Source organism: Anser anser (genome assembly GCF_964211835.1).
Source record: "Anser anser genome assembly, chromosome: W".
Lineage (NCBI taxonomy): Eukaryota > Metazoa > Chordata > Aves > Anseriformes > Anatidae > Anser > Anser anser.
The window spans coordinates 11,727,135-11,747,713 of record NC_139731.1 but is presented as its reverse complement, the minus strand read 5'-3'; the positions used below and the strand labels follow the sequence as shown (position 1 = coordinate 11,747,713).

At 44.3% G+C, this 20,579-nt stretch overlaps 1 protein-coding gene across 2 annotated transcripts in view; it reads right to left on the bottom strand.

Annotated features, from left to right (window-relative positions):
* LOC310888764 (CUGBP Elav-like family member 4) overlaps window positions 1-20,579 on the bottom strand; it is an 815,597-nt gene that overhangs the window by 75,717 nt on the left and 719,301 nt on the right. For both annotated transcript variants that reach the window (XM_083815832.1, XM_083815833.1), the window contains exons 5-6: window positions 18,522-18,601; window positions 903-1,046 (exon numbers count right to left, since the gene is read on the bottom strand). In XM_083815832.1, the coding sequence (XP_083671958.1) occupies window positions 903-1,046; window positions 18,522-18,601 (224 nt within the window). The remainder of the gene's footprint in view (window positions 1-902; window positions 1,047-18,521; window positions 18,602-20,579) is intronic.

Below are 20,579 nucleotides of genomic sequence, written 5' to 3'. Positions count from 1 at the left end.
CCTTGCCCTGAAGTACCTGGCAGAGAGACATGAACCTGATCTTGCCTTGCAGATCCTTGTTATTTTTAGCCTAAGGAAAGGTACTTATGCTAGAAGCATCCATTCTGGGGCTATGTCAGGAGCCCAGCTCCCTGTCCAGTCATGAATGTCCCAGGGGCCCAGCATCCAGGTTAGGTGTGTAAGATGGATACCAAAAGTTAGACATCACAACACTGCTTTGAATAGCTGACGCATTTTCCCAGGGGGCTTAAACAATACTGCTTTGGGGAATCAGAACTGTGTGTGTGTGTGTGCATATATCTGCTTTTCCATTTTAGTATAAACTAGCATGCTTCCATAAACCTAAAAGCACTTCTTTAAGCAGCTGATATTTTATCCCATGATCACTCCAAAGTTACCCCCAATGATGCACAGGGCAGAAGGGGCCTGGCCAAATGGAGCAAAGAGCCATGTCCACTGTTCAGCTCAATCTGTGTGGCCTAGTAGAACAGGAAAGTTATTTATGCCTTTAAAAACCTTCTCTGGGGCCAGACAACTCTGACATGGGACAGAGAACTAGCATGAGCTGAATTCAGGGCCTATTTTGGTCCCAAAACTCAAAGGTTAGTTGTGTTTGGATTTAACAGCAATGGCTTAGATGCCATGGGAACTGTCGTGCATAGGTACACACATGGACTGGTTACTGCTACAAGCAATTATTGCACCTCTGGAGCTTGTCCGGGAGATGCCCTCACCTACCCCAGGATGACACAGCTCAGTTTGCTCCCATCATTCAACTAATGAAGAAATCACTTGTTCCTCCTTTGCTGTTGTACTTGTCTCTCTGCTCACGTGTGCTTTTGTGCTTTCTACATGCTATTCCTGTCCCTGTGAACACGCACAGAGGCAATGTTTATACTTACTGCCTGTGCATAGGCACCATAGGCTCCAAACTGGATGGCCATGGGATTGAACATGCCCATTTGTCCTGCCATTTGCTGCATGCGTCTCATTGTACGCTCCTTGTCTGTATCTGCAAACTTCACCACCAGGCTTGAAGAGGCTCCCTGCAGGACAGGAAAGAAAAGGAGAAATGCAAGGCAATTAGCCAGGTACACATTGGCTCATGCAATCCATACAGCACACACAGATGTCCTGGTTTCAGTTAGGACAGAGTTAATTTTCCTCCTAGTAGCTGGTAGGGTGCTACGTTTTGGATTAGGATGAGAAGAGTGCTGATAACATGCTGATGTTTTAATTGTTGCAGAGCAGTGCTTACACCAAGCCAAGGACTTTTCAGCTTCTCGCTCTGTCCTGCCAGCGGGCAGGCTAGGGGTGCAGCAGGAGCTGGGAGGGGACAGACCCAGGACAGCTGACCCAAACTGGCCAAAGGGGTATTCCATACCATCTGACGTCATGCTAAACAATATATAGGGGTGGCTGGCCGGGGTGGGGGGCCGGCTGCTAATCGGTCAGCGGGTGGTGAGCAATTGCATTGTGCATCACTTGTTTCATACACATTATTATTAGTAATACTATTATCATTATTATTATTATTATCATCATTGTTATTATTTTCCTGTCTTAATAAACTGTCTTTATCTCAACTCACAGGCTTCACTTTCCCGTTTCTCTCCCCCATCTATTAATAATCCCCCATCTATAGAATGCTTGAAAAAAGGGTGTCATGACTCTGGGAGTTCCAAAGAGACACAAATCACTGTAGCGTGCTGGGGTCTGGCTTGTGCCTATCGAGCTGCAATTGATGCTACTATCAATCTAGTGACAGACCCTGCAGCCGCTCCAGCTCCCGCAGCTGCTCCAGTTCCAGCTCCTGCAGCCGCTCCAGCTCCTGCAGCTGCTCCAGTTCCAGCTCCTGCAGCCGCTCCAGTTCCAGCTCCCGCAGCCGTTCCAGTTCCTGCTCCTGCAGCCGCTCCAGCCCCTGCAGCCGCTCCAGCCCCTGCAGCCGCTCCAGCTCCTGTGGCTGGGTCAGAGAAACGAGCTGTAGCAGTGCAAGGTGCCCATGCAGAGGGTATTCCAACCCCTGCGGCAGACCCTGTGGCTGGGTCAGAGAAACGAGCTGTAGCAATGCAAGTTGCCCCTGCAGAGGGTATTCCAACCCCTGTGGCAGACCCTGTGGCTGGGTCAGAGAAACGAGCTGTGGCAGTGCAAGTTGCCCCTGTAGACAAGGTGAAAAAATGATATAGAGAGTCAGGTCGTTTAGAACGCAGACAGTCTTCTGATAGGTCTGGGTATAGAGAAGACGAGGCTGGGCCATCAAATGTGCAGGAGGATGAAGATGAAGATGAGGATGTTGAAAAATCAACAGTAACTACCCGAAACCTATACCAGTGTGAGCTACGAGATGTGCAAAAAGATTTTGGTCGCTGCATAGGTGAGCAGCTTGTCACCTGGCTGCTCCGGTGCTGGGACACCGGAGCCAATTGTCTGGAATTAGAGGGCAGGGAAGCCAGGCGGCTGGGATCCCTTACTAGAGATGCAGGCATTGACAAAGCAAATGGAGATGGAGCACGATCTCACAGCCTCTGGAGGCGTCTCCTGTCAGCTGTGAAGGAAAGGTATCCCTTCAAGGAAGAACTTGTATGTCTACCAGGCAAGTGGACCACCATGGAGAAGGGAATTCAGTACCTGAGGGAATTAGCCGTACGGGAGGTAATTTATAAGGACCTAGACGACGCACAAACATCCACAGATCCAGATGAAGTCAAGTGTACACGACCCATGTGGCGGAAGTTTGTACGGAGTGAACCATCATCATATGCCAGCTCATTGGCAGTAATGACCTGGAAAGAGGATGAGGAACCCACAGTGGATGAAGTGGCTAAACAACTCCGGCAGTACGAAGAAAGTCTCTCCTCTTCCCTACAGGCCTGCGTCTCGGCTGTGGAGAAACTTTCTTAAAGGGCCACCAACTTGAAGAGAATTTATCTTCTCCCCCACCTGAACGAACCAGTGTCCACCAACTAAAAGAGAATACTTTTGAGAAACTTTCTGAAGAGGTCCACCAACTTAAAGAGAGTTTATTTTCCTCCCCACCTGTACAAACCAGTGTCTCAGCTATTAGGGGTTAACGTCCATCTGTGCAAGGAAGACGATATGGTGGGTACACACCCCGCGCCACCCTGTGGTTTTACCTATGTGACCATGGAGAGGACATGAGAAAATGGGATGGAAAATCTACCTCGACCCTAGAGGCACGGGTACGTGAGTTGCAAAAGAAAACAATCGGGAAAAAGGGGTTCTCTGAAAAGTTTGCTGATCCAACTTCCAGCAGGCAGTCCTTTAAACACAGAAACGAAGATTCTGACCAGGACTAGAGGGGCCCTGCCTCCAGCCAGGGGGAGGAAAGGGACAATCGAGTTTATTGGACTGTGTGGATTCGATGGCCTGGCACGTCAGACGCACAGAAGTATAAGGCTTTAGTAGACACCGGTGCACACTGTACTCTAATGCCATCAAGCTATAAAGGGCCAGAGCCCATCTGTATTTATGGCGTGATGGGGGGATCCCAGCAGTTAACTGTATTGGAGGCTGAAGTGAGTCTAACTGTGAACGAGTGGCAAAAGCACCGTATTGTGACTGGCCCGGATGCTCCGTGCATCCTTGGCATAGACCACAACACAACATAGACCACATAAATCACAACTAGGCAGTGTTGGATCCAGATGACACAGAATTTTCCCACACAAACTCTCTGGCCTTTTGAATTGGACCGCTGCAAGAGGCTGAGGGCATCAGGAAGGAAAGGACATCAAGGAGGATGAACATCTGAGGCCAGCAGCCCAGTTCCTAGTTTCCTCCAAAATTCAAACTTCCAGCCTGTCATAAATATACTCTCTGCAAAAGTTGTTGCCTTACTCTTTCAAACTGTAGAAAACCTTCTGGCCTGCTAGCTCTCTACAGAGGGCGAGGATCTGGGCTCGGTGCAGCAATATGTAGAAGCTTTTGCTGGAGTTATGTCATGGGATTTGTGAATTGACAGAATGTGTTAGCTCTGTGCATGCCAGACCACTAAGATGGTCACACACTTCCACACTGTGGTGTCTTGTAACCCCTATGTCTAGTGAGAAAACCCTGCCTAGCCTTGGAGGCAGGATTCAGTATGCTCGGTAGGGCAGAAGTCCCCCCACCAAGCAGCATCTAGTCAGTACTATTAAATCAGGGGAGCAAAAATAGGACCTGCTAGATCTCACTTCCCCATCCATGAACAGCAGGGAATAGAGAGGCTACCACAAAAGAGCCCAAATGTAATGTTACGTTTTTCTGGGCGAGTTACACAATGTTTGGATTCTGTCTGCAGTCAACACTAATGCAGAACTACTGATGATCATGAGAGTTGGCTGCAGAAGTCTGAAAAACGTAGAGCTTTTGGGAATGAAAGGAATCCCTCTCCTCCCCAGAATGAGATGAAAGGTCAGTGACTGTGATTCTTAAATTTCTGATAGGAGGCAGAGATGGGAAGAAATAGATCTGCTTAGGAAGGCATGCACTGAGATTGTTTTGGCTGGCTCCAAGAACTTCCTCACTTCATGGGTTGCTTGATTCCCTACAGCGCAGTCTCCCCAGGGGGACAGGGATGCAGCCCCAACAGCAGGCAGACTGTTGCCTTGGGAGTTGGGCTGCCACCATGCCTGGGGAGAAGGGCAGGTGAGCTGTCAGGAGACTGACAAAGAGCAGCTGAAATCATCATGTTCCCGTGGTACGTTTCCCTTTTGACACACTGGTATTCACTGATGGAAATACAGTCAGCGGGGAGATGGCAATAGGGGAACGCCAATTCCGTGCCAGAGGAGCTGGGCTGTTGTGAGGCCCTCTGTTTTCCTGCAGAGGTGGGATTACGTGGGACTGCACACAGGGAGTGTAGTCAACGTGCTTACACACACACACACCTATGTACCCACAACCAGAACAAAAACAGTCTCAGGGAAAGCAGAGTTGCTCCATGAGAAACTGGGAATAGTGTAGTAAACAACAACTACAGACATACCATATATATAAGTCCAGGCTTTGCATATTTAATAGCCTCTCCAGATCCTCAGTTATGAATAAGGAATTGAGGAATTAACTTGCTAAACCTGATTTCTCCCCCATTTCCTCATTGGCTGAGTACTACAGGTTCACAACCTACTCAATGCACTTCTATACCATATATGTACAATTTGATTTGACCAACAGTTAATTTCTCCTTTTCCTTTTTTTTCCTTCTTCTCTCATGACTAGAGGGTCCGTGATTTTTGTTTTTACTGATTTTGTGCTGCTCATCCTGTTTTCCTTAGCTATCCTCCTTGTTTTGAGACAGTAGGACCTTCCCCTTACCTGCTTAACATACTCCACACTGCTATGCTGCACAATCACTTCTGAATATGCAAGGTTAGTGGAATTTTCCACTGCAAAAGCACCTTCTATTGCAAAAACACAACTTTGTTTCTCACACCAAGCTTTTATTGTAGATGACATCATGAAAACATGGGTAAGCTCCATATGAAGTTCTTGCCCCTGGAGTGTTCTTCCCTCCTGATGTGAGTCACAGTGACTGCACAGCAGCCATTTGACCCAATGGGATCCAAGACTGCTTCTTATGAGATGTTTTTCTGGGTTGCCTGTCACAGCAGGACTTCAGGCCTCTTTGAATACCACTATCATATACACAGGGCAGAAAGGCCATTGGCAAACAGAATCAAGTTAGAACACACACTACAAATAAGGAATAGAAAAGGCAGCTTTTTTTTTTTTTTTTCAGAGCACGCTGCAATGAGATGCACACGCAAGCAGTTAAAGATACGTAGCCAATAGAGATGCTGCTCTGCTCTTGAATATGACCATTGACTTTGGGATGGATACTTTCTATATGTGGTTCCTCATGTGCAGCCCTTCCACATGGCCTGAAGGAAATCAGGCAGTGAACTTTATCAGGCCACCCAGTGCAGGATTTTTAGCAAAGGAGCCAAACAGCATTCATCTAAAACAGCCACGAGATTCCTTTCTATTATTATTATTTTTTTTTAATCACAGAATCATCTAGGTTGGAAGAGACCTCCAAGATCACCGAGTCCAACCTCTGACCTAACACTAACAAGTCCTCCACTAAACCATATCACTAAGGGCTACATCTAAACATCTCTTAAAGACCTCCAGAGATGGTGACTCAACCACTTCCCTGGGCAGCTTATTCCAATGCCTAACAACCCTTTCAGTAAAGAAGTTCTTCCTAATATCCAACCTAAACCTCCCCTGACACAACTTTAGCCCATTCCCCCTTGTCCTATCACCAGGGATGTGGGAAAACAGACCAACCCCCACCTCGCTACAGCCTCCTTCTTTAAGGTACCTGTAGAGCGCGATAAATTATTATTCAAGGGAAACCAGCTGATGTGATCTTTTTGGACTTCAGCAAAGCTTTTGACACGGTGTCCCATAAGATCCTACTGGACAAAATGTCCAGCATACAACTAAACAAAAACATCATACGATGGGTGAGCAATTGGCTGATGGGCACGGCTCAAAGGGTTGTGGTAAATGGGGCCACATCTGGCTGGCGGATGGTCACTAGTGGGGTCCCTCAAGGCTCCATTTTAGGGCCAGTCCTCTTCAATGTTTTTATAAATGATTTGGATGTAGGACTAGAAGGTGTTTTGAGCAAATTTGCCGATGACACCAATCTTGGAGGAGTTGTGGACTCGGCTGAGGGTGGAAAGGCCTTGCAGAGAGATCTGGACAGATTGGAGAGCTGGGTGATTACCAACTGCATGAAGTTTAACAAGAGCAAGTGCCGGGTCCTGCACCTGGGATGGGGAAACCCTGGCTATACATACAGACTGGGCGACGAGACGCTGGAGAGCAGCCCCACAGAGAGGGATCTGAGGGTTGTGGTTGACAGCAAGTTGAATGTGAGCCAGCAGTGTACCCTGGCAGCCAGGAGGGCCAACCGTATCCTGGGGTGCGTCAAGCACGGCATTGCTAGTCGGTCGAGGGAAGTGACTGTCCCTCTCTACTCTGCACTGGTGCAGCCTCACCTCAAGTACTGCGTGCAGTTCTGGGCACCACAGTACAAATAGGATGTAAAACTGTTGGAGAGTGTTCAGAGGAGGGTGACAAAGATGGTGAAGGGCCTAGAGGGGAAGACATATGAGGAGCGGCTGAGGTCACTGGGCCTGTTCAGCCTGGAGAAGAGGAGGCTGAGGGGAGACCTCATCGCAGTCTACAGCTTCCTCGCGAGGGGGAGTGGAGAGGCAGGCACCGACCTATTCTCCGTAATCACCAGTGATAGGACCTGCAGGAATGGTGTCAAGCTAAGGCAGGGGAGGTTTAGGCTAGACACCAGGAAGAGGTTCTTCACCAAGAGGGTGGTCGCACACTGGAACAGGCTCCCCAGGGAAGTAGTCACTGCACCAAGCCTGTCTGAATTTAAGTAGCATTTGGACTGTACACTTAGTCACATGGACTAAAATTTTGGGTAGACCTGTGCGGTGCCAGGAGTTGGACTTGATGATCCTTATGGGTCCCTTCCAACTCAGGATATTCTATGATTCTGTGATTATTACTATTGGAAAACTATTTGGTAGCTGCAGTATAGAACCCCATTAAAGCTAGTGTCTGAATGATCACAACTTAAAAGAGACAGTACCTCTCCTTCAGTCTAAATAGAAAGGGATGAAAACAACAAAGTAGAAAGAGAAACAAAGTAGAATAATTCCGCTGCCATAAAGTGAACTGCTTGTTGTCACAGCACAGCGGCATCACAACCAGATACATTTCAAGCGTGCATGTGATGCAGAAGAACACTACATTGGCACTGAGCTGCAAACATGCTGCACACAACAGGGCACCCCAGATCATTGTCAGGCTGTACCACTTTAGACTGTTGCAGTGTAAAGCATGCTGCTTAACAGGGATATTAAAAATAATTTGCATTTTTGAGGCATGTTTAAATTGGAGGTCCCAAAGCACTGTACAACTGCAGGGTCATTGACACACATATACGCTTGCAAGGAGGTACTTGCATGCTTTAGTATGGTAAAACAGGTGGTGAACTGAAACTATGAGATGAACTGGTGCAAAGCTCCAGTTTGGTGGCTTTGAAAGAACAAGTAGTTTGTTTATGCTGAAAGATCTACCCGTACTGCATCCCACTCCACCAAGACTGCAACATGTCTCCTTGCTGCTGCGTGAGACTTAGCAGCCACTGTTCCCTGGGGGTACCACACAGACCTTTAGGATGGGAAGTCAAGCATATTTCCCTACCTGATTTCATTTGCCAGGGTGTAGGTCTGGAACCCCTACAGACAACAAGGGAACATCTGAAGCAAAGACATAGGTGTTTGATAAGATGCTTTACAATTGTGAATTTGTGTGGATTTTGATTGAGGATCTTATTTGAAAGTTATTGTTTTGATCTAAACATACTTTTGCCCTTTAAAAATTCATTTTGATCTCTCCATAACCTATTTGGGTAATAACTACCGAATCACAACCCTGGCAGAATTTTGAAAGGGATAGCAGTCTGCCCAATACTAAGGTATCTTTGCCTTCCATACAAGAATGTTATCAATCCAGATCACACATCTAAGGAGGGCTAGGAAGGAGTGGATTAAAGAGGAACAAGCAGAAGCATCCAGAGTGATTTAAAGTTGATCTAGAGGCCACTAAAATAAAAGAGATGGTCCCACTGATTTAAAGGAGGTTTGGAGCAAAAGAAAGAAGGGGAAAGGGAGGAAGAAAGAAACCCCCCTCAAAGCAAGTAGAGTGATGCTGACACCTTCACTCTTCTTTGTGGCAGAAGGAGGATGTCCTTATTACAGGACAGCAGTGCTGCCCTCTGGAGCACCCTCCAGAAAGCTGGGAACTCCTTTGCCAGGCAGGGAGTGTTTTATGTCATATAAATGGCTCTGATCTCCTAAAAACATCAGCGCTTGCAAATTATTTTAGCCCCCTCCCAGCTCCTAATCTCATCCAGATGAAGTGTTAAGCATGGTGAGCCTCGCAGGCCTGCTTTGGCGCTGGGACTTGGGCAACATGGGGTTCTGGCACAGTCCTGTGCCTGCTTTTTCCCAGCCACCTCCACGACTGCTAGTTTAGTTCCTAAGCCCCCTCAGACCCACGAAGAGACATTACAGTGCCAATTAGCTCTTTCTGTCTAGGGTGAGGCTGTGTGGCTCACGAGCAGTTACACCTCTTATCCCATTTGGAGGCCATGAATCCCGTGGCATGGAGGGAAGAGATGTAGCGAGGAAGCCAGGGAAGATGGCCAGTGAAGCCTGTCACAGCCCACAGGTCTCTTCACTGTCCTGCCAGATGCCTGCACAGCTACAGCGATGTGACTGGAGAAGAAAAGCAGCTCTAATGAGTGCTCTGGCCCCCAAAGGCCATCTTCAGCGCTAGTATGATTCATACCCCGTCAGGCAGCCGGGCTGCCTGGATTTCTATTCTAGGACCCAGAAACATGTGATTTATTAGTTCATTTATGGAACAAGGGGGGAGGCAGGGAACATGGTCCTGTGATTTTATTTTATATAGAAATTATTAAGGGGAATTACATTAATACTGGGATACTGCCGGCTCAAAGGACATGAAATCAGCTGTCTTAGTGACAGCAGTGGGGTGGGACAGCCCATGAACCTGAGTCCCCCTCTGGCCCTAACCTGCTGCTCAGAGGAAAATAAGCCTGTGCTATCAGGAAGCACTGGATTTTGATAGAATACATCACTGCAAATTAATATCCTGGTATTAGGTGTCTGTTGCTTCTTTCATCCCAATGGCCAACACATGACTTTATAAATGGTGTTTAGGTAGCATACTCATAAAAATAGTTACTGGAAGGAGGGCCAGGCCTACTGCTGTTGAGCTATGAATGGACTCCTAATGCAATATATATATATATTTTTTAATAGAAGGAATGAGTGTGTTGCGTCCAGTCCCGAGTTAATTAAGCCAGTCTGTGGTGTTACAGAAAGCCACTACTTGGAGTGTATGCTCTTTTACAGAGCAGAAGATCAACAGAGAAAAGAAAAAAATGAGTTTGAGTTGCCATCTCCACTCTTTTCCATTAGCTCCTCCAGCATCAGTGTAAAATGAAGCCTCAACCTTTTATGTTTATTTGAGGAGATAGACTTATGTTGATGATAACCCACTCCACCTCAGACCTTGGGCAAGTAAATTTAGGGCAAATTCAGCTTCAAGACATGGAGGGCACTTACATGCCAGAATCAACAACTTTCACCAGGAGTTACCTTTGAAAATCCCTTCCGCCCCATCTTTCTGCATTCACGTAAAACATAGCTAATGACTTTCCACATTTCCTATTTAACCTGGCAGCCTGAGGGGGTCAGCAGCTCTATCCACATGCTTTTATTAACTGAGGACTTGAGGCCCTGCTGGAATCCAGATGAAACTAAATTTTCTTGGTTAATTAATACTTTGAATCATGGCCTGTTTAGTTATCTATTTGTATGATGGATTTGTCTAAAGTTCTGTGTATGATGTTACCTAGATATTTTGAAGACACTTTGGGGGAAGTGAGGCAGTAGACTGATGCCTTCAAGTCTGGCCTTCTTAATTCTATGTTTTCCAGACTTAAATAAATATTAAAACGTAGGTACCCAAGTATCCACTAGTAATTACTTCTCTACTGGATCAGGAACAAGAATTTTTGTGACTGGCTACAAACTGGCTAAATATACTAATTGTGTGTAAGACTTGCTCATTCCCAGACATTGTATTCCCTCTTGTTGCTTCTTTTGTGTGTCTTGGCCCTTAAGGGAGCATTCAGATGACCTAATTGCAGCCATTTTTGGTGTCTATTCTAAATCATCAATTACTTTAAACCAACAGATGTTCCTCTGAGGGGCAAGGGACATTAAGAGAAGTGTAGACGATAAGATTAGTGATGACACTGAAGTTTTATAGTTTGACCAACACTTAGATGTAATTCAATCACGTCAGCCCTGGCCTTGGTTGATAAGCTACTGAATGTGGAAACTATTCTGTAAGAGGTTTGCATGGTGCTTTGCACACAGCAATTCCATGTAGGGCCAATGATAGCCACATTTCCAGTAGTAGCCATTAGTAAAAACCACCACAGAGTTGTTACACAGAGGAAACCAAATACAGTCTCTAAGAGGGTGAAGCGTTTGCTCTTGCTGAGGTGAGACATGTAAACATGAAACTGTGGCTTCACCCACCCAGCTCCCAGATTTGCTTAAGTGACTATTTTGGTTGATTTCCTGAAGATATATCTTGTTGGAAGCGTAATATGCTACAAGTTGTGAAGGAGTTGAACTCTCCCAACTTCATGGAAATGACAAACCCCCCTTCCAAGCACTAAAGGCTGCCATGAGCCCAGAGGGAGAATTGGATTGTGCAGCTGGATGCGTGTGTGTTTGCGAAGAAGGAAGGAGAGATGAGGAAAGTTTCTCCTATGAAAGAAATGATCCAATTTGAAGCAAGTCCCTCATGGGAAGGGCTGTGACAGAGGCTGCTCTGATCCTGTTAATTTTCACAGTGCAGCTGTCAGCAGGTCTGTAAATAGTACTCCGTGAAGCCAACACTTCCTATCCACACATCAACCATTCAATTAACAGAAGAACAGAAAAAGGAAATAAAGTGCACCACAGACTTCTATCACAGCTTTGATGTTTCCCACCAATTTATGAAAGCGTACACAAATCTAATTACAAGCCCCACTGCTTCCCATTTACATGGAGCTCCTCAAGTTCAGAGCTGTTTATATAAAAATAATTGTTAAAAATACCTCAGCTGATCTACGGCATTATGGCCCCCCACTCACCAGAGCTGCCATGCTGCTCCTCCCAGGGAGTTTCTGCCAACTCAGTACTTTGGTGCCAGCGTACACACTGCTTCCCCGCCGCTCTGCAAGTAAGACGCCTGGGCTGCAACTTCATCATGCCCACAAAGGGCTATTTTCCTTCTTTCCTCCACCTGCTCAATACTCCTTTTGCAGACTCTCACAGTTTTCTCTTCCATCCCTAATTCACCTAAATATTCCTCTGCTGTGTTGACAGGGAGTGAGAATAGCTGCTTGGCCAGCTTCCATAATGGGGCCGTGTCTGAAGTTAACTTCACAGTGCTTTGCAAAGCCTTAACTGCACTGTAGGAACGCACAGCAATAATAATAGCAGTCATAAATATGAGCCAGGGTTGGTTTCTTTGATTGGAGACCTGAGCATCCAAACCCAGGAAGATGGCAAATGGTGCCCCATTTCCTATGAGTCAAAAAGAGGCCCACTGCATATAATGACACTGACACTTGTTTCTTAGGGCAATTTTTGATAATCTCATATTTAAGTCACTCTCACTTTGTCATTCATTAAACTAGAATAATTACATATTTATTTTTTAACCTATTCAGTTCACAGTCTCTTACAGTATCAGAGGGTAGAATGAACATTGTATAGGGCGAGAAGAGAATCCCTTCATTTGACTATTAATCATGGGCTTGGTTGGGAATTTCAGTGCCATGGGTGAACTTCCAAGGAATATGGTGGGTAGAGGGTGAAAGTCAACCTTGTTCATTGTGCTGTGTCATTCGTATTTATAGATTAATAAAAAATAGTAAATATAGTAATTACAGATCCGATCAGTCTGTAGCCTAACAACACTGAGTTAAAAACTGCATGATTTCATAGAACCATACAATATCCCAAGTTGGAAGGGACCCACAAGGATCATCGAGTCCAAGTCCTATCAAATCACCAATTTGATACATGTGGCTACTGAGATCTGAAATTGTTTTTCTTATTTGTGTTGATAGGATCTGCACAGAAAAATGTGGAAATGGAAGTCCCCAGGTTAGCAGAGTTTGGGGTTGCAATACTTTTTTCTTTTTTCTTTTTTTTTTTTTTTTTAAGTTCAACTAATTTGAATCTTTGTCTGTAAAGCAGACATCTGTTCAGTGCTTGTATTCAAGTCTCACATTTTCGTTTCTTTTCACAAAAAGAAAGATTCCCCATGAAAAGTAATTTTCATGGAAGATTTTCAGCCAGGCATAGATAGACTTGGAATGCTATTTCCTGGATGCAGAAGAAATGCTGCAGCTTGACCAACTTGGTGCAGAGACTTCAATAGCTAAACAAAAGAGTACTTTGTGTAATGAAGGAAACCACCCTATAGCATTCTGGATGTCTTAACAGTTTTAAAACTCATGAATAAAGAGAGATATAGAATGAACATAGTGCTGACAGTTGGGTGTTAGGCAAGTTCAAAATACACTCGATGGATCAGGTATCAGAGGACTCTGACAAGGGGATGCCTGGTTACTGAATTCCAAATTGCTTTACTTGGGCAGCAAACACCCAGAATGGGATTCAGCTCCCCTTGCATTAGACATGAAGTTAGGTGTCCACTCTAAGCTGCTTGCTCTTTGCACAGATGCCTCCAAGGCTGAGTTGGGTAATACTAAGGTAGATGTCTGAGGTATTTAGGAGGACTCACTCTCTGAAGAGAGGCCAAATTAAGAGCATCAGCATCTGATTTGTAGATGGCTAATCTGTGATAAAGTTACCAAAAAACTTTATCTCCAGTAAGATTACTGTGGCAGTGACAAGTGGAGCAGAATGTCAGACGGCAATGGTGTGTCACCAGGGAGCAAAGGCAATTGTAGACTCCAAGACATCTGCAGGAAGCAAGTGGTTTTGCTTTTGTTTTTAAGCAATAAGGGTCCTTTTTCATTCTAAATTGCACTTCAGGTGACTAACCACTATTTTGTATCTGACAGACCATGGAAATCCAACACCTAGAATTAGCTAAAAAACACACTTCTACTTGGGTTTTGGTTTGACAGGTTTTAAAATATATTTCTGTACAGTAGAATACCTCCAGAGGTATCTATTTCTCCCTATTGATTGTAACAGAAACTTAGATGACAAGCACTTAGACAACAAGATCTTAGTTCCTAAACTTTTAGATGTCTTCGGTTAGGTGAGACAAGTCCCACCTCAGTTATTCAGTCTAATGCCATTACGGAGATCTTCCTTATAATTAATGAAAGGGATTTCCATTATAATTTATTAAAGGGACAGACATGCCCAGAAGGTGATTTATCCTATCCTAGCACAGATAGGTAAGGGGAAGAATGCACAAATCTCTAGAAATCTCTCTCGCTCCTCCTCTCTCTCTCTCCCCCTCCCTCCTTTGTGGGAAAACATTTAGAATAGATTATAAATTTTCAGGCTGTTAAAGCTAAATAAAATGGATTACATTCTTAATTCCTCCTTACCTTATCTGCTTCTGTGCAAAATAAAAAAAAAACAAAAAAACAAAAAACAAAAAAACATAGGTAACATTAGTTTTACCCCTTTCAGGGATTAATTCACAAGAACAAGAAATTCTGATGTGCCATTCTGAGGTGGGTGAGACAGCCAAAGAGATACAACAGTAGTATAATATTTAACCCTGTGTACTTTATGGGTAGCATAAAGGCTGCTGCAATTTTGGTATGAGTGATGAAGCACAAAGGAGAGTTTATTCTGCGTGGGTGAATGTACAAGGCCATATCTTATATATGTTGCGCAGAATGCCTCTTCAACATTTGGCTGTTGCCCAAATGTGAAGACACGGAGAGAAAGAGAAAACCAAGCTGAAGATGATGCTTAGGTAGGAGCATGATTGACAGGTAGGATGATAATGTTGTCCACAGCAATTGAGAATGGAGGTGGAAGAGAGAAGATTCAGGCTTTGGGAGGAAAAGTTTAAGAGCTCTGCTTTATGCATATTGAGCTTGATCTGACAGCTAGACATCCATCCACTAGGAGATGCTGGAAAGACAGGCCAAGATTTTAGTTTGGACAGGAGTCAGTCCTGCAGTAGAGAAGTTAGATCTGCAAGCTGTCAATATAGAAATAGTAGCTGAATTTGTGTTGGTAGATAAGGCTGCTAGGGACAAGGCTTGGATGAAGAAGTAAAGAGACTCAAGGGAAGAGACCTGTTTATGCCCACAAAGCTGAAGGTAAAGGACATATATCATTGTTAAAAAAAAAATACGTGCAAAAGTACATGAAAATGATGATCTCTCACAAAGGAGGACATGAAGGTCAAATAAACTCTATCCTAAAGCTGATAGGCAATTTTAAAAGACCCTAAAAAAGCACTCTTGGCTAGTGCTCTCAAATACAGAAGGAACTTTGGGCCTGCTCAGAAGTAAGGGATTTGGGGAAAGTTATTTCTCAAAGCAATTTCTTTGTGTGAAAATTTGAAAGTTGTAGACATGCTTGGTGGGCCCTGTGGAGAAAAAAGAGACTCGTACAGAGAAGTGGGCTTGTGACGGATGGCAGTCAGGCACCTGTCCAAGGAAAGGTTTATAAAAAAAATTCATAAAAGAAAGTTACCTTTTGAAACTATTAGGCAACATATGTTGTGTGAACAGGAAGTCACAGTAGAGCAATAATCCTGACAGCTGTGGAGAAACAGGAGTCTGCCGCAGGAATGAACAGCTCGAGACCTGACAAGAATGATGATGGATGCCCCGTTGGTAGTACACGAGGACAAGGCAAGAGACATTTAAATTGGCTGAACCACAGGAACAACTTTGAGTTGGCATCGCAGCTGGACAAATGAGGCCAGTCCTAATGGTGAAAGAAATAGGAGGGGGAGCTGAAGGAAGATGGCAGCAACACACCCCTCCTTTCCAAGGACAAGGGCTACATCATCATCTCACCACGAGGTGGCTGCGTTTTTCTGTGAACATCCAAGCCCTGAAAGATGCAGTGCACCCTGAAGCACCATGAAAAGGAGAATTGGAACAGAGATCACTTGCAGAATTTGGCCTATTTCTTTCAAAGTGTCCAAAGCATTTTGAGGCCCTGTGGGAAAAGCAGTGCGTGCTCAATGTCTTGATCAAGTGGCAAGTCACTTCACGGGTCCTCACTAGTCTGCTGAGCCGTGGTAACCACCTGTACGACTGCTCATAGCTCACATGGGAGATACAAGGCACTGCCACGTAATTTGGCTCAAAATGAAGACTAAGCTCATAATTTTCTCCTTGAATTTTCTGTGAACTAACAGTATTTATATGGAGTACTGATGAGGTTCAGCCAATTCATGGGAAGTTGTCAAGCCATGGACATTTCTAGGATGTATCTAGTGAGGGTGAAAGTGCAATGCTTTCTCAGATAACCAGATCTGGTTACTCAAGAACATTTCTAAAGCAAGTATGAGTCAAATAAGTCAACAAGAAAAATGGTCCCATAGAAATCTGACTGATGAAATGGCCAAATTCTTCATTATTTTACACATCCTAAGTTCAGTTGGCTTCAGCAGGATGGAACAAAAATTTGCTCTGAAGTGGTCAAGAGAGAAGTATTTTTTCTTTATATAAAGAGTGCTGAAATAGGAAGGATAAGGATATTTTGGATATAGTAGATCTAGATAAAATCTTCAACTCTCCCTCGGTTTTGTCTGTTTTCTTCCCTGTCTTCGTCTCAATGTCACCCAAGTTTCTAAGCTTTTTGGGTCTGGAACTGACTTTATTACACTCTTCAGTAGTACCACACCCTGTGGAACTGTAATTCCTGGTGTCAGTCTATAGACGCTATCACTTTGGGTCAAAGTTTTAAAGAAAGACATTCAAATACCTCTTCAGCCTTGCTCAGTAAAGATGTCCACAGTATTTTACTGTGCGATGCCAGCATCAAGCCCAGCATGTGGTTCTGTTAGAAGGAATCTCCTGAGAAGAGTCTCACAGTCTTGATTGTAATAATTCAAAAAAATGGAGATGCCACCTTTTAATAACCTCACTGGTAAACATGTACCATTTTCTAATCTGACCTGTCTGAGCTTGAGTTCTAAAAAACACAGTCTTGATGATTCGCTACTACCAGAAACCTCTTCCCCTGTGTACTGGGTCTGGCTGGGATGTTAACTTTCCCTGCAGCAGCCCATACAGTGCTGTGCTCTGCACTTGTAGCTAGAACAGCACTGGTGTCACACCAGTGCTGTGTCTGCTGCTGAGCAGTGCTGGCACAGCATCAGGACTCTCTCTAACCCTCCTAGGGGGTGGGCAAAAAAGTGAGAAAGGAACATCACCAGGGCAGCTGACCTAAACCAACCAAAGGGATATTCCATACCATATGATGTCACACTCAGCAATAAAAGGTGGAAAAAGGAAGAAGAGGGGAGGGGTGGGCTCTCGTTGCGAAAACGTCTGTCCTCCTCCCGAACACCAGCTATGTGCGTTGAGGCCCTGCTCCAAGGACATGGTCAAGCATCGCTCATTTGTGGGAAGTAGAGAGTAATTTCTTTCCTCCGCACTTCCACGTAGCCTTTACTTGTTTTGTTTTTTCCCTTTCCCCCTCCCTTTTCCCCTTTCCTTTTTTTCCTTTAGTTAAATTGTTTGATTAATAATAATCTTTCCTTAATAATTATTTTTTTCCCTTTAATTAAATCATCCTTATCTCAACCCGTGAGTTGTTCTTTCCTTTACTTCTTCCCCTCCTCATCTAAGGAGGGGGGAGTGAGAGAGCGGTTGTGGTGTTCAGCTGCCTAGCACGGTAAAACCACCACACCCTGTGACAAACTTCCCATTTTCAACCCTACACAGACCTAGAGCCAGTCCACTCGGCCCATTTTCAAGTTATTTGGATAAACTTGTGAATTGAGATCAGAGGTTCTTATTGAAAGGGAGATTTTGAATACTGAGATTCCCTGTATCCTTTACAAGTCTTCAGCATGCTTCTTAGCCTTTCCTTATTTACACTGTGAATAATTAGTAATAATAATATGCTATTATAATAAACCAAAACATATTGGACCAGATTGCCTTTCTGTGCTGATAATGGAATGTCTTACATTCCTCCAAGTCTGCATGGTGGTGTACAAGTATCATTTTGCATAGAAAACACATTTCCATTTTAATTTCCACTTCCCTGAACTATCAGCTTGGAAACATTGTATTACTAGACATAAGTCCAAGCATTACCTCAAACATTTCCTGGAAGATTCAGTAGCGTTTGACTGTCTTTCAAAAGCTGGATGTAAGGGACCACATTTATGCCCAGGCAGGCACTTCAGCAGCAGAAAGGCAGTGAGAGCGCACATCATGGTGTGATGCATCTCTAGCTTCTAGCGCTATCATGTGAGCATGCTGTTTTCTGCTCAGTTTTGGCAAAAATTTCCTTCATGTAGAAGCAGGGACTCTTTGGAGAGGGAAAACAAAAGCCCTTAGACACAAGTTTGTGCTTGATTCATCCCTCTGAAACTTAAGTCCTTAAACTCATGGTGAATTTGACCCAATGTTTTTGGCATCTGTGAACCATGTCTTTTTTTCAGTGCATCAAAACTGCTGATGATGGAACACAGCACCCCTTGGAGTTCTGTGCATGTGTAATGAACTGACAGTGTCATCCCGGCCTTTCTTCTGATGAGTTAAACACACCCAAGGTCCCACATGCTTAAGCCATCCTTCCCAGAAGACGAGTAGCAAAGCATAGATAAATCATCCCTCCTCCTCCATCAGGCCACAGGGCAGCAAAGTCTGGACCAATCCTCACGTGCCATGTTACAGAGCTACTCACCGGCATTGTCTGGCTGCCATGCAAGGCATTGATAGCTGCTTGGGCCTCCGTGTGTGAAGAGTATTTCACAAATGCACACCCTAGAAAAGGAAAAAGAACATTAGAAAGGTTGCAGAGGTACCAATGACAGTCCATCTAGCTAAGTGCCCTGTCTTCAGAACTAGCAATAAAGAAGCTAGTGGAGAAAGTATAGCAAACCAGTTATTCGTTCTCAAAGCCCAGCCATTAAACACAGCTGCATCACAAAACCCTATACTGCCTGCAGCAGGCACTGGCGGACCCAAATTTAGTGAGTACTTTTTGAATCTACTTATCTTTTGACCTCCATAGCTTCTCATGAATATATATTTTATAATTTATTGTGTGAAAACGATCTTCCTTCTATTTGTATTAGACATAATGCTGAATGCTCCTCCCTCTGGTGTTATGGGAAACAGTGAGGAGCTGTGTGAAAGTCAACAGAAAGCTGCACATGCTTGTTACAAGCAACCACAGGCCAGCTATAGAGAGGCATTCTGCTTGCTCCAAACACACAAGGTCTCTGTCTTGTATCACTGCCTGGTAGAGCTCCATTACACAGACTGCTCAGTGCTTGTCCAGGCTCCAAACAGCTTTGGTCTGACAAAGCATGAAATACCTTCTAATAAAAAAAGTAGGGATGGGAGAGATCTACATGTGATGACTGTCATCTTGCTACCACTGAAATCTGAATCAGTCTTTTACAGCAAATATTGTATCACAATTTGCAGAGCCAGTGCCTCTATGGGTGCTTTCCTGCAGACATCAGAGAAATGCAGGCAGTGCTTCTCTGGCCTGCACTGCCACGTGAGGAATTTCACACTGCCTGAACTCTTACTTAAGGTTTTAGGTCACAGAGGTGCATTTATGAATATGTGCTAGAGTGCAGAAATGATCAACACTTCAAAGGGTCACATGCACCACTAGAGTGGGGGAAAGTATTGCTAATGTTCTTAGCTACAAGCAAACTGACTCAGAGAAGAAGAGTAATTTCCATATGCTAAGGCGGTTTTTAGAACAAATTGGAAGAGATCTGAGAAGTTCTGGCTTCTATCCCCTTTTATTACTATTAAAGACTTTTAAGCTTTTAATCAATTTGCAAAGCCCCAGTTGTTTCCCTGAAGGGGCGCAGATCACTGCACAAGGGATGCCAGCCCTAACAATGGGACAGCTGTCCTTTATTCCCTTTGTAGCATCTTTAGAAGGTCAGCACACCCTCACAGATCCATACAGTGCATGGTGGAAACTGCAGTGCTAAAACACTTGTAAACTAGAAGAATGAGAAACAAAAGTCTCTATAATCATCACTACAGGCTGGCAGAAGTAGAATCAAAGGAAACAATAGTAGCCCCTTCTAAAAAGAACACACACATATAAAAGTAGCTTGTAGTTAGGAGCCCCTCACTTTGCATTCCTCCTTACCATTGTGCTCAGACTGTATTTCAGGAAAAGCATAGCAGTTATTGCTAATAGTTGGATATAATTTATAAGGAGCTGAGAGGAGACAATCATGAGAAAATGAGATAGATAAACTTCAGCTGGAAACAATAGGGATCAATTATGACATAATCACAGTCCAGCATTCCCGGGCTCCTGAGATACTGCACCTTCCTCTTCATTAATCAGAGATAATCCAGAATTAGGGTGTTTAATTATTTGCAGAGATTCTTTTCTACTTTCTGCCTCTAAAAAGAAGATGCTGATTAGCAAATATACAAAAACTTTCCAGCTTCAGTCACCCATTGTATTTAGAGCAGGATTTTTGGCTTCCGTGTTGCTGTCATGTTGAGGTCTTCACTCTCTTCAGGTGAAATTCACCCCTGTGCTGAGGAACCTGATGGATGAACAGAGCTGGATAAAGATGGGAATAAAGGGAACAGGAGGAATTTATCTTGTTTAATACCTGAGATGCTAATGAGATCCCTCCATTGCTTCTGATAGGTTTTCAAGTAGAAAAGCAGGTGAAAACTCAGCTTTCACCTGTGTATGGTGGCAAGGCAGTAGCGGAGAGCCTAATGTTTTGATCCCTTTATTTGTGTG